This window comes from Aricia agestis, chromosome 13 (assembly GCF_905147365.1).
Source record: "Aricia agestis chromosome 13, ilAriAges1.1, whole genome shotgun sequence".
NCBI lineage: Eukaryota > Metazoa > Arthropoda > Insecta > Lepidoptera > Lycaenidae > Aricia > Aricia agestis.
The window spans coordinates 2,579,653-2,595,501 of record NC_056418.1 but is presented as its reverse complement, the minus strand read 5'-3'; the positions used below and the strand labels follow the sequence as shown (position 1 = coordinate 2,595,501).

Below are 15,849 nucleotides of genomic sequence, written 5' to 3'. Positions count from 1 at the left end.
CGAGACGGAAATAGGTGTCCTTTGAAAATTACTATATTCCCACACGCGAAACTGAACTCTAAAGCCGCTAGTTAGAGTTGAGTTTCATTCGCACCGGTTTGAAATACAGCCTTTCGCCTCTAATACAGGATGTCCTTTTCGCGAGTCTACGTATCAGTCTCGTTTAAGCCGTCCGGAGCGTCGCTCGTCAGTTTTTTTTTTTAATTGAACACTATATTTTATAATATATACCATAGTTCCATATATAGTGTAGTATAGTGTATTTAGTGAGCTGTATTTTTGTGCCGCAAACATGAAGGCTTCGTCGTTTTCCCTGCGTGTTATGAGAAGGGTGAGTGCATATTGACATTAGTAATATAACTATGAATTATCGGGCTAATTTTGGGCGAATTTTAAGTGAATATCGGTTGAATATCGGGCGAATATCGGCGCAATATCGGTTCCGGGTGTAACAGGTGCCGCCCCGGCGCGCCACAGGTTGGCCGGAATTCTTCTAAATATTGACGCTTTATCGACCACACCCTGTGTTATATTGTTGCAATAATTATAAAACAATTTGACATAATCTCTATAATATAAAAATGAGTCGCTGAATGTGTTGCTAAGCGCAAAACTCGAGAACGGTTGGACCGATTTCGCTAATTCTTTTTTTTAAATATTCCTTGAAGTACGAGGATGGTTCTTACGGAGAGAAAAATAAAACAATAAAACATTTTAAATTTCCTGGAAAAGTCTAAAAACAACACTTTTCTATACTCCCATACAAAAGTTAAAGAATCGACTGTTAGGCGATACGAAGTTCGCCGGGTCAGCTAGTATATTATATTTTTATATTATTGTTTCAAGGTGGGAATTAAAAATCATTATTAAAATATTTCGCAAAATATATTCAACGTTAAACATTTTTTATCAGTCTTTTAAAGCCTTACTATAAAAGAGCTTTCTCAGAAAATAAAAAAATCTAGATAATTAAGGGTGAGAATATTTTAAAACCCAAATTCAATCAATTCTCTTTGAACAGCAACTATTCATTATTTTCATTATGTAATGTAATAACACAGAATTTAATGGCATTTATCAGATATAAAAAAGCTGATAATAAAAAAAATCATAAAGAAGAATGAAAATTAAGAGCTATTTTTTAATTAAATGTATGCAGTGAGTTCCTTAATACTTTTATTGGTGTCAAGTATTTTGTACAAGTGTAAAGATAACTATTTTTTTATCGGAAACCATCATGCCAATCGTGATACAAATATTAGGCATGTTCTGTATTATAGTTGAGAAACACGTCAAAATTGGTACAATGAGGCTTGATTCACACGGCACAACCAGAGTAGACAGAATTATAGCACAATAGACATAACTACCAGTAGTTCGACTGCAAAGAAACGGACAGGTTTCAATATCTGTCAAATTCGTCGGGTTTCACTAGGATTATGAACGGAATGTGCCTCGCGCTGGCTGATATAATTTATTTTTAAATATTTAAAATAAAAATTTCAAAATTGGATTCTGACAATTTTAATCGCATGTGCCAAAACACAAACAACAATACGACCAAAGAGGAACACGTCCAGCGAATATGTCATAGTTTTAAATTCGTAGGTAACAAGTTAACAACCCTAGCGACGATTTTCGTCATAATACGTCAAATTTAAAATTTTCAACATCAGTTCTAAGTCGGCATACTCTATCATTCTGTCTACTCTGATTATAGAGTATGCCGACTTAGAACTGATGTTGAAATTTTTAAATTTGACGTATTATGACGAAAATCGTCGCTAGGGTTGTTAAATTGCTACCTACGAATTTAAAACTATGACATATTCGCTGGACGTGTTCCTCTTTGGTCGTATTGTCGTTTGTGTTTTGGCACATGCGATTAAAATTGTCAGAATCCAATTTTGAAATCTTTATTTTAAATATTTAAAAATAAATTATATCAGCCAGCGCGAGGCACATTCCGTTCATAATCCTAGTGAAACCCGACGAATTTGACAGATATTGTAACCTGTCTGTTTCTTTGCAGTCGAACTACTGGTCGTTATGTCTATTGTGGCACAACCCTGCACGTTTTTTTTGCTGTAGGGTAAATGACTAGTAGATTGGACAGTACCAGTCATTGGAAAAAGCACAAAAACACCATATTTATTAATATTGCTTTAAAAACTGACTGTTTTTCTTTAAAAACAGGCGTTCTTTTACTTTAAAAACAGGAAATTTTTAAAGCAATATTAATAGATATTGTGTTTTTGTGCTTTTTCCAATGACTGGTACTGTCCAATCTACTAGTCATTTACCTTATACGTCTTAACATTCACACTTCGAATGTACTGCAGCAAATTGTTCAGTACAATCGACGTGTGAATGGTTCTATATACATGTATGCGCCACTATTTATTCGCTAAGACGTATACTGCAAATAAAAACGTGCAGGATTGTGCTGTGTGAACCTACTCTAACACAGGTTTTTATAAAAGAAATAGTAAAATTTTCATGCTTTAGTGAAAGAAGCTTGCCTATCATATTATTAAGTTCCACGACCGGACTATGTAACGATTGCTATATTACGCAATACGCAGACTAGACAATATCAGAAAAAATTGAATATTCTTTATTGAACAAAGTGTAGACACGTAAATTCAAATCTAAGGGCCAACCCACACGTACCACAACCACACGACAACCGCAACCACACGACAAACACACGACGTGGTCGGGCGTATATTTCGTATTGTAAATGAACTGGACCATTTACACGTACCACATTTTGCAGTCGTTGTCGACCACTTGTAAAATACCGACCACATCGCAACCACGTCGCAACCACATCGCAACCACAACGTTGCGTCGATGCAACGACACGCCGCCCGCGCTCTTCCAAAGCAAAAGTTGGTACTGAGTAACGGGTACGCCATCTAGTACGAAACGTTACTCACGAATGCGTTTCGTTACTCGCATTTTTCGTTGCCGTATATTTTTTTTATTTAATGTTTTTCTTTTAATATATTATTATTATTATGTTTTTTTAGGGTTCCGTACCCAAGGGGTAAAAACGGGACCCTATTACTAAGACTTCGATGTCTGTCCGTCTGTCAGTCTGTCTCCAGGCTGTATCTCAAGAACCGCTATAGCTAGACTTCTGAAATTTTCACAGATTGTGTATGGTATATCTGTTGCCGCTATAATATATGCCGCTATAATCAGTACGAAATTGGCTTTGAATTTTGTTTACCAATAAATTCTATTTCGACGATTACGCTGACATCGCCGTCGTCTTCTTCTTATCAATAATACATATAGCAAGGATAGCAACAATAAAGTGTCCTCTTCGAAATTCATGGCTTTGGGCAAGACGTGTTTCCGCTATAAAAGCCGGAGTCGAACTACAATAGTTCGACTTGCACATGACACAACCACGTCGCAACCACATCGCAACCACGTCGCAACCACATCGCAACGTCATTTTGTCTGTACCACAACGCAACCACATGCTGCAGCGACACCATTCACACGTAACCACTGCTCGACGACATTTTGTCGTTGTGATGTCGTGTGGTTGTGGTACGTGTGGGTTGGCACTTAGTGCCACCCTCAAATAATTAATGATTACCTAACTTTAATTTAATGAAGAGGTTGCTAAAAAATGTATCGAGTCTTACGTACGGCCGTATTCCGGGACTAAATAACATTGTAACATGACGGGGCGACATACGATGTATTTTCCAGTGAGCCGTTAAAATTTGAAATTGGCAGACCAACAAATCAATATTCTTCTTTCTTAGTAAATAAAGTCTCGTTGAATAGGTCACATGAAATGCATCGCATCGCCACATTGTGTTACAGTGTGAACTGATCTTTATTTTAAACTAGATGCCAGCAACTCCGTTGCACCAAAATTTGTTTATCGCGCGGGAATCGTACATTTTCCCGGGATAAAAACTATCCTTTGTTCTTTCCCGAGGCTCAAAGTATCTCTATACCTAGCAAAATCGGTTTATTGGTTTAGGCGTGAAGAGGGACAGACAGACAGAAAGACACACTTTCGCATTTATAATATTAGTATGAATTTAAACTCAGGTCCAAAAGAAAAAATAAACTCTTCGATCAAAACAATTCCGAATTCTTGTTACGAAATTTAAAAAAATAATTTCTTAGTTGCCTTTATTTGCGAATTCCTTAAAAGTTAGGAGCGTGCCTCGCCTCTAATTGAGGGAATTAATTTTATAATTTTGTTTAACGGTACGTATTTAATTTCTTATTGTAATGTTGGGTGATTTTGTTTTACTATCAATTTTCTTTTTGTAGTGTAGTTACTTAGCTTTTGTTTTCTTCCGTTTATTATTGAGGTTGCAAATGAGGTAACGACTTCATTAATTAATTTATCGCACCGAATCCGTAAATTTTTGGTAATAAAACTACACTTAACACTTTGTTCTTTATTCATACCCTTAATAATAAATAAATAAAACATAAAGTGACATTTAGGCATAAAACAGGCATTCAGGCACGCTTTTATTTATGACTGCAGCTGCTGTTCTCTGAGACTTTCGTTGTCTAAAATTAAATCCGGCCCCCGTATCACGTATCTTGCGAGAGCAATGCGATAACAATTATTGCGCGATAGTTGCTCCAAGATTGCAATTTCGTATCACGTATCAGCCAAAACAATACGATTGCAATCGATCACTATACATGACACCATTGTTTGTGACATTCATGACACCCAGCAATCGCTCGCGCGATTATTGCTAGTGGATTGTTGATAGCTATTTTTACGTGATAAGGTAGCCGCGGTGACCGTGCACTTGCGCGCTAATCTCAAAACGGTCCAGCAGTTCACCAAGAGATGTTGAGATTCATACTTATATTTCAAGATGTACATAATTTTTTTGTACGTTATTACATATCTAGATGATGCCCGCATCTCCGTTGCACGAAAATTCATTTAAAGCGCGGGAACTGTACATTTTTCCGGGGTAAAAGGTATCCTATGTCCTTTTCCAGGACTTCAAGTATTTCCATAGCAAATTTTAGCAAAATCAGTTCAGGTATGGGCGTGAAAAGGTAACAGATAAACAGACAGACTTTCGCATTTGTAATATCAGTATGGATATATGAACTATTCAGTAGTTCTACAATGGGTTTAAAGCTATAGTATTTATCGATACTCGATACCGACTACGTAAATATTTAGTATGGCAATTTTAGTTCCACAAGCGACCGCTAGAGGCGCTGTAAAATTTGCCATACTAAAAACTTACGGTAGTCGGTATCGAGTATCGATAGTCTTAAACTCATGGTAGAACTACAGGTATCTTGAAATAAAATATATATACCTTCACCGTCTCAACATCCCAATAGTAAATCTATCCTTTTCTATGCCCACGTAAAAGTTGGAATTGGAAACTTTTTCCAACTTGAAGTAATCAATAAAAGTTGAAGCTCGTATAACGGCCCGTCCCTTTGGGAGGGACAGCTGCTAGCTGCGGCATTTCAACAGCCTTCTTCCAAATTCCACTTTGGCTATGTGAATGCTTATTGAAACATGCATATTAAACATTCGTACGGAATACATTAGACCCCCGTTTATCCGACAAAAGGTTGCATGGCCTTGTCCGATTACCGAATTTGTCGGATTATAGAGTACTACCTAGATTTTATACATTACAATACATTACAAATAAAAATGATAAGGTTTTATCTGGACTACAAATCATTTTCTTAAAGCTAGGTACTCGTATTATACTCATTGTATCCACCATTAAGTAGCCTCAAGTACAAAGCTTTTATTTCTAGACGTTTAGTCTTCAATTTTTTATTACGTACCTAAATAAAGATTGTCCAAAATAATGTTTATAAGTGATAGTGCATGTCGGATTACATGGCGCGCCGAATATGCTAGTGGCTGGATTAGCGAGGGTCTATTGTATATTTAGCGTAAATATTATGCTACGTATTTCGTAGCCTCGTAGATCCACGGAGCTACGTATTTCGTAGCCTCGTAGATCCACGGAGCTACGTATTTCGTAGCCTCGTAGATCCACGGAGCTACGTATTTCGTAGCCTCGTAGATCCACGGAGCTACGTATTTCGTAGCCTCGTAGATCCACGGAGCTACGTATTTCGTAGCTTCGTAGATCCACGGAGCTACGTATTTCGTAGCCTCGTAGATCCACGGAGCTACGTATTTCGTAGCCTCGTAGATGCTCTATGGAGCTACGTATTTCGTAGCCTCGTAGATGCTCTATGGAGCTACGTATTTGACGTCCTCGTAGACGTAGACGTTCTACGTATTCTGTAGCTCCGTTCTACGGTGCCACGAAATCCGTCGTTTCGTAGACGTTTTGCGTTGCTGTACCTATCACTGCTTTTTTAAATTAATTTATTTTCATTGCCTATGAATAAAAAAAGGTTCACTGCATTGAATTCAATTGACATACAAAAAAATCTATAAAAATCTTCAAACATGTTTTTAATATGAATACAAAACACCACGCCATAAAAATTATACATCCGTTAGTATACTCAGTACACTTACATATTATTTAAAAAATTAAATCAAAAAGCCCGTCGTCTTCAATATTTTTCATAATAAATTATGCACAAGAGTTTAAGACTCTTAGGGAAGAGTCACTTAAGTTGCACTTGATTCCTCGTAACTTCTAAGCTCTGCAAGATTAAAGTTCTAAAAGGTTTAAAAGGTGACTTGCAGGTTGGTTACAAGCTGTTGGTTTTGACTTCGTTTTAATAAAGACCATAAAATTCTTCCATTCTCATCATCTTTAAAAATTCCTAATAGATTTTTACCTCCATATCCAATTATCATACTAACTAATATTATAAATGCGAAAGTGTGTCTATCTGTTACCTCTTCACGCCCAAACCGCTGAACAGATTTTGCTGAAATTTGGTATGGAGATACCTTGAGTTTCGGGAATGGACATAGGATAATTTTTATTCCGGAAATATTTCGGTGAAAATTCCGGCGCAACAAATAAATTTTGGTGCAATGGAGTTGCAGGCGTCCTCTAGTATTTCATAAAATACAAATATTTCAAGACTTTATACGGACGCATTTAATTGCCAGCATGGAGCCTAATGACTTGATAATGGTGGCCATATACCACCATATGACTCATGCCAATAAACTTCCACACACGGTCAGTTCTAACTGATCCAATCGATAGTGTCATGCCAATTGGATGATAGGAAGGATGGTGTATGGCCACCATTACATCTACTAGTAGAGTGGCGAGACAGCGCTCTCGGCCAAGCACTCGGTATGTTTATTATGAACTAGATAACGCCCGCAACTCTGTTGTGCTAAAATTCCTTTATCGCGCGGGAACCGTACATTTTTCCGGAATAAAAAGTATCCTGTATCCTTTTCCGGTACTCAAGGTAAATCGGTTCAGTGGTTTGGGCGTGAAGAGGTAACAGACAGACAGACTTTCGCATTTACAATATTAGTATGGATGTGATCGAGGGCACTGTCTTACCATATATTATGTCTATGGTCTTACCACTCTACATGGTAGGTGTAATCAGGCCGTAAGGGTTGGACTTATCGGTGACATACAAAAGTAGCTCCCACCTAAAAGGTAGTTGATGATGATACCTACTTACCGAAGCCCCACTCAGGTATTCACGCGACTTGTTACCCACAAAGGCTTGATACAGCGCCACTAACGACTAAGTCTCTCTGTGTGTTATATCCACTTTCACTGCAAATAGAGGTCATATACAAGTTACATTCTTAACAACTGTGTAAAGACAAGAAGTCGTAGATACTTTAAATTATATTGTTATTGTTTAAGCATTTTATTTTTTCATGACCCTTGGGCTCCCTTTTAGTACTTATCATGTGTATGTTTAATGTATTTAAAACTACGAATAATAAAAACTAAGGAAACGTAACTCCCCTACTTCAACCGTTTTAAATTTGGCTCCTTTTCGAACACTAAAATATGACAATTCAGATTTTCGCCAAGGTCGTATCCCAGGTAACGTATAATAATATTGCGCCCCGGACGACAGCCTGCGCGATTATTGTCATTGTCATAGTTATGACTTATGAAACAATAATTGTCAAAAGCGGATAGTATTATGCAGTATACACCAAGCACATCTACTATCACGAAGAAACGAGCACATAATTATTATTTTAAAATCAAACATTATTCTCTGATCCTTAAGACATCGATATTAATAATATACAATATGTAATAATTATTAACAAACCTTTTACGACTCGGGCGAATCTTAAACTGTCCGAGTACCTAGAGAAGACGTTTTCGGATTACAAAAATCTATGTGCTAAATTATTACAGAATTGAAATAAAAAACTTACGTAAATTTTGTACTTATAACTCACAATTAATATATTATTTTAATAACAGTTAGCAGTTTTTTATTTTTGTTCATTTACAATATTAAAGAAAATATTTGTTTTTGTCGATTGAACGTAATTATGTTTTATTGTTTTGTTGTAAAAAAATCCGTAGCCAGGAATATGAGAATACCCATATCATCATATAACGCATTTAGTATAATGTCAGCCAGACCCTAAAATTTCGTTTATGATTAAATTGTTACATCTTGCATAACACTGTCTATGGCGACTTTGTAAAATTTTTGTAATTATATTATTTATTGATTATTGCACTTTTAGAATAAATGTAATATGTAAATGTAATAAGACACAAAGAGACCAGCTTAATTTTACGCAAATACCCTAGCATTCAACTTAAATAAATCATCTTTTTGGGTCGACAAAAATACAAGAAATTTAAGCATAATTTTAAACAATTCACTTACAGATGAAAGGTTATTCCTGTATTAAAAGTCGTATCTGTATGACTTCTACCTACACCATTTCACAGGGCATTTAGGCATTTTAACGACAAAAATATTGTAAAAAGCTACGTAAAAAGTAAGTAAACAAACGGTATGTAAACAAATTGTAAAATGAGTTTGACAATAATAATGTCAACCTGGTTGAATGTCACTCGAGTATATATACACGAAAAATGTGTACCGAACACATGCATAAATATGCATGTATTCGGGTCACATTTTGTAGCCCTTTGGTGCACTTTTTTTGACGGAGTTACTCTTTCTTAGTTTTTATTATTCGTAGATTTAAAATGTATTTTTAAAGTTATTAAAATCAGCGTTAATAAATTTTTAATATTTTACGTTCTGTCTTTCATGTGACTTTTTGAATGTATAGTACATAACAATCTGACCTAGTATTTATACTATCGAATATATAATTATAATAATTATAATATATATTCCATATTATAACATAATATATTATAATAGGGAATCGAATCCACGACCTCCGAGTCAAAAGCGATGCTCTAAACCCACCGAGGCGTTAATTTTTAATTATATGCTATCTAAAGTAATAAATTAAACATTGAATATATCTGATATTAATGAAAATATTTTAAAAGAAACCAAGTCTACGATACCATCTTTTTGATTCATTTTATAAAATACTGAAAATAAATGTGTATCATAAAGCTGAGCTATCGCGTTATTAGACACCGCACACATTCGGGACCTATATTCTTATCTTTACTTTATAAAATGTTGGTATATTTCGTAAAAATGCGTTTATGGTTAATCTGACGAAGGTTTATCAGAATATTGCTTGAGCATATTTCATTATTCCTTCTTTCAACTTATTCGCCTGATTTAGGTTTCAAGCAAATTTTCAACGCTTTGAGTAATTGCAAGCAAATTTTGTACGTCTTGTTAAAACCTGAGTAAACGTTTCGGATTTTTTAACATCAACATTTCTGAATGAGAAACGCGCCATCGAGAAGATAGATCTTGAATATATCTCGGACGAAGACGGAAGTTTAATACTTTTACGGAGGAATTTCATAATTATCAGTGACTATATTTACTAGCTGTCCCGGCAAACGCCCATTTTATTTTATTGAAGTGACTAAATAAGTATGGCACCATGGCAACGTCCATCGCTACCCCATTAAACAAACAATTCTCGCCGTCAGTCTTTCACTTGTAATAATTTACTATTATTTATTCAAAAAATGCACTTATCAATATAAAAAGTAGCCATTAGCCGATTCTCAGACCTACTGAATCTGCATATAAAATTTGGTAAAAATCTGTAAAGCCGTTTCGGAGGAGTACGGTAACTAACGTTGTGACACGAGAATTTTATATATAAGAAGACTTTTACTAGTTTTTTTAACCCCCAACCAACCCCCAACCAGAAAATAAACTTTCGGCTTGAAACTATATTTTATACTTTAAAGTATTCGTAGAAGCTCTTTCTTCGAACAAAATGTATAAAATGGGGCGACGATGTGTGAATGTTTGATTTGCCCCACCCGCCTCCTTTCGCCCCGTTTGCCCCACAAGCCGAGTGTTTGTGTCTAATATAATTTACGAGCATAACTATCTCCTGAAAACCTAGGAGTTGTATCACAATCCATACTAATATTATAAATGCGAAAGTGTGCCTGTCTGTCTCGCTTTCACGCCAAAACTACTGAACCGACTGTAATGAAATTTTGCGCACAGATAGTCTAGAGCCTGAGAAAAGACATAGGCTACTGGAAAAAACCGTTGTAAGGGGGGTAATGTGGAGGTCAAAGTTTATATGTTTTTTTTGGAATGGGCTAGCCGCTAGGGCTTTGCAATTCGGCTTAGATATTTTGGTTGGTTTTGGATTAATGGTTTGTTTAAAATAATGAAATATGTACGCAGCGATTTTTGGGTATTTTGATTTAAAGGGGCGGGGGTGATGGGGGGTCAAAGGTTTTACAAAGTTTTGAAATTTGACACCAATATTACGGCATTCCCAGGGAAACGGGAACCACGGCGCGCTATAAACTGAAGTCCACGCGGACGGAGTCGCAAGCAACCATCTAGTTCTAGTCTAAGATATTTTTGTTTATGCTGCTTACATGTATTTTATTCCTTTGAACGTGAACTTAAGGTCAGTTCACACAGTAGCGAAGCGTGACTTGTGTGGCGATGCATACATAGTGTTTATCTTGAATTTGCTATATACTCTATCAACAGGACAGTTTTTTCTTTTATATTCATAGTAAAAATTATATATTTTACGGAAAAACATATTTTTTAACTTAGTTTTTCGTTGAATTGTAAGCTTACCGTAGAATAACCAGATTTATGTTTTATGTTTTTGATGACAGGAATAGTTAATTTGTTTTCTCCAAAAATATAATTAGCCATAATTATATCTATTACTGTTATTTAAGAAAAAGATCTTATCTTTCTTTCTTTACTAAATAATTATTTCAATTACCGTAAGACAAAAGCTAAAATGTTTCTATATAAACTGCTTTCAATGTATTTTCTTAAATGTTAATAATTACGTTAAAGATTACAGCTATATATATAAAACTCAAAGATGACTGACTGACATAATAGCTCCCACACCGGTTTCGGTGACGGTGGCCGGTTTCATTGAAACCAGGCCAGCTACGCAGGAGTAATTTATAGTGCCCAAGTGTGTGCGCAGTACACAAGAGCACTCTCTATTCCTTTACTCTCATAACCCAGTGGGACGGAAGACCGACACGACTGGCGAGAGATCAGGCGCAGGACCGACTTTTTACATGCCCATCCAACGCATGGATCATCTTACTTGTCAGACAATCAGGTGATCAGCCTGCATTGTCCTAACCAAACTTGGAAATAACATGTTTCCAACGCGGGAATCGAACCCACGACCTCCGAGTCAAGAGCCGCGCTCTATACCACTAGATCACGGAGGCGTTAGACTGACTGACATGGTGATCTATCAACGCACAGCCCAAACCACTGGACCGATCGGGCTGAAATTTGGCATGCAGGTAGATATTATGACGTAGGCATCCGCTAAGAAAGGATTTTGATCAATTCCACCTCCAAGGGGTTAAAATAGGGGATGAAAGTTTGTATCTAATAATACTTCTTAACGCGAGCGAAGCCGAGGGCAAAAGCTAGTGTAGTATAAAAGTATTAAATATATTTCCGTTGTCTGGTACCCGTAATACACGTCCTTCGAGAGTCTATAATATCATGTTAATTCCATGTAGATTCTTGTCCGTTTCCTATCAAACTACTTAACGATCAGTAGTCCCTAAAAATGTCAAATGTCAACCACGCTTTGTTCGAAAGTCTTTATACTCGATTTACACTCGCGCGCGAGCCACGAGGCGAGCCGCGAGACGCGTCGCGAGCCCTGAGTGTAAGCTCGAGCTCGCGGCTCGTCTCGCGGCGCGGCTCGCGGCTCGCAGGGCTCGCGTAGGGAGCGATTTCCAAGGGAGCTCGAGGGGGACGCGAGCTTTGTGTTTACACTCGCGCTTCGACGCGAGCTGCGAGACGCGCCGCGAGCCGAGCCACGAGACGCGAGTATAAATCTCGTATGAAGAAATGCACCGTTATTATTAATGTAATGTATGATACCTTCACCCATTTTCACCCCCTTTCACCCTATTTCACCCCCTTCACATTTCATTCGCTAATTGAACTCGGTGCATACTTTTAATGTAATTAGCAAAGTTACACAATTTCCCCGCAAAATTAGTACCCAATCTCAACATGGAGAATATACTTTAAAGTTTATGAGTTGGGTACCAATTTTCAAAAAGGAGGTAATATTAAATTAACCGTGTAAACTTTTATATATTATTTTGGTTTCAACAGAATTGCTATTTTTTGGTTTTGAAACACATTCACATGTATTCGAAATTCTACTATTGAAATCTTACCCTTATACACCTTCAATCAAGTCCTTACAAAAAGTGAATAGTCTTCTCATAATACATTAAGTGCCTGTTTCACCCTGTTTCAAGTTAATTGGTTGATAGCCTATGCGTCACTTATCAGGAAGTGGTGAAACAGGCCCTAAAATCCTAACAATGTTTGGCTGTATATTAAACGTATACCAATTTCATACAAAACTTACAAGCTCATCCGACGCATCACCTTTCTTGTCAGACAATCAGGTGATCAGCCTGCATTGTCCTAACCGAACTTAGAAAGAACATTTCTCCAACGCGGCAATCGAACTCCCAGCCTTTGAGTCCCCATTTTTTCCAGAGGTTCTCAAACTTAATTTGTCTACTGCCCACTTTAAGAACCAATTATATATTAGCGCCCCCATTGTTTTAATTTAAAATGCATCCTGATAAAATAAATCACCCCCAAGCCTCTACATATCGCCACAGAATATATATTAATAGACATCGCCCCTATTTTTTTCTGGGTCCCACACCGCCCCCCTTCATACTCGATTTACACTCGCGCGCGAGCCACGAGGCGAGCCGCGAGATGCGCCTGAGTGTAAACTCGAGCTCGCGGCTCGTCTCGCGGCGCGTCTCGCGGCTCGCAGGGCTCGCGTCTAGAGCGGTTTCTAAAGGAGCTCGAGGGGGGCGCGAGCTTTGTGTTTACACTCGCGCTTCGACCGAGTCACGAGACGCGAGTATCAGACCTTCAGCGCCCACAAGGGGGCGTTATCGGCCACTTTGGGAAAGACTGATCTAAACGAATAGACCACGGGGTCTTCGGCGATATAAGCTCGTCGTAACTTTGACGTAATGGCGTCGAGAGTCGTCGAGGTATACATTAATTAGCGAAGTTTAAATCGCGCCAACGATACACCGCGAGCTCGCGTTACTCGTTAGTGTTAATGGGACAAACGAGCCCTGTGTTAACCCTCAATCGGCAGTTAATAATATCTTCCTTTTTGGAGCAGGGTAAGGGGATATTTACAAAAATTCGTACATCTGTAATAAATGTAGTGTCAAATTGGCAATTTAAAATTTGACGTTTGCGTAAATAGAGGTTTTAGGACCGATTAAATAATATGAAATTAAAAAAAAATGGTGAATTCTATGTATACCTAGTTAGCTAGATGATAAGGTAGGTAAGGTTTGTTCAAATTATATGAGAAAATATGAGTAATACTCTTAAGTTGTAAAATGTCAGTTACCCACTTCTTCCACTCTTACCTTCAGATATAATAGTACTTTTTAAAAACACAAAAGGTAACAAATTATAATGAAGTCGGCTTAGGGCTTAGGCTTTTAAAATTTACGTAAATTGACTTAACTTCTTCTAGCTAAATTATATCTTGTACAAGGGCAAATAAAAACCCTAGTAAGTGCTAATAGATTTAGCCACTATCGTGCCGGTTAATAGTCTTATCCGTAAACAATCGGCTTATGCTAGATCTAGCCAAGTGCAATGTTACCTAACCGGGAAAAACTAGACGTAGCCTCGCTTTTCGGGTTTTTGACTTAGGTACGTTTATCGCGCGGGAAAGGTACATTTTTTCGGGATAAAATTTTTCCTATATTTTTTTCCGGGACTCAAAGTATCTCCATGCCAAATTTCAGCAAAATCGGTTCATCGGTTTGGGCGTGAAGAGGTAACAGACAGACAGACAGACTTTCGCATTTATGATGTTAGTACAGATGTAGAATAGTAATGCCTTTTGAATTATTACATCGCTCTTCGCCAAGCTCCTAAGGCTTAACTTAGTCATAATACGCAATTTGGCTTCAGTTATTTACGGAGTTGGGTAACAAATATACATTCGTCATTAAGATTTGGGTTCGCTATAAATACCTGATTGGATGTGCTCCTATTTGTGTAAGACTTCGCCCACGTTCTGGCTATTTTCGGAATAAAGGTGGCTTTACTTATTATAGCAATACATACACAGTAATATAAATGTCATGGAAACATTTTTTGACTCAGTTACTCTTCTATACTATTCGTAATGTTACGAATAGTATATATTATAGTTACGATTATTATATAATACATATATGTGACAAAACGTTTAGGTCTTACAGTGCCATACAAAAACACATTCACACACACAGTAATAACGCACTGTGTGTGATACGTCCCATGCTATTTGATTCCCAATTCACATGACACGGCCAGATGAAAGTGGTTTGTTGTGTGTTGGGAAAAAGTTATCGAAAATCCTGACCAGAAATAGAAGAAGCCATTGCAGTATAGTTTTACATTGATTGGTTTGGTGATAGAAACTAGTACTAAAGACACTAAGGGTCTGGTCATATTTTTCTATGTTTTTACTTTTATGTTGCTGTAATTTTATGTTTTTTTTGTACTTGGTGATAGAAACTAGTACTAAAGACACTAAGGGTCTGGTCATATTTTTCTATGTTTTTACTTTTATGTTGCTGTAATTTTGTTTTTTTTTGTACTTTTTTTTATTACTTCTTTTTTTTATACCTACTTACTTGTGTCATGTGAATCAAATGTCCCTTGTAATGTGGTGTAATGTGTATGTGTTGAATAAATGTTTATTATTATTATTAAAACTTAACATATCAAGACGTGATGATGCAAAAAAATCAACTCAAAACTGACATATCAAATATATTCATTTGCGTTTTGCATTACTATAATAAGTCTTTGAATCACGAATCGTAAAGTCTCGTTTTGTAGAGGTAAGACCCTAACCCTTTCCGTTCTGACAAAGCAGACAAACAGGAAATATCGCGCAAAAGTCGGAGCAGAGAGCGCAACTAGCACTTATAGTAAATAATCCGATAAAAATCTGACATTTTGCATACGCCACATCAGAATATGGACTGAAAAGTTGCCAAACGTCGAACAATTTTTTAACTATATATGCTGGTACTGCCGTCTAGAGTGAAAACATTGCAGTAAAATTTATTTCTTTCATAGATATAATTATCACTTTACATTGTAACGTGACGCGTCGATGCGATGCTATACATTTTAAATGATTTATTAAAAATTAAACATTATCTTAAATATATAAAATTCTCGTGTCACAATGTTAGG

General features: G+C 36.8%; 1 protein-coding gene across 2 annotated transcripts in view; it reads left to right on the top strand.

Annotated features, from left to right (window-relative positions):
- The first annotated feature begins 266 nt into the window (after positions 1-266).
- The window catches only part of LOC121732902 (neo-calmodulin-like), a 158,718-nt gene continuing 143,135 nt past the window's right edge, over positions 267-15,849 (top strand). For both annotated transcript variants that reach the window (XM_042122927.1, XM_042122926.1), the window contains exon 1: positions 267-331. In XM_042122927.1, the coding sequence (XP_041978861.1) occupies positions 293-331 (39 nt within the window). In that variant the 5' untranslated portion in view covers positions 267-292. The remainder of the gene's footprint in view (positions 332-15,849) is intronic.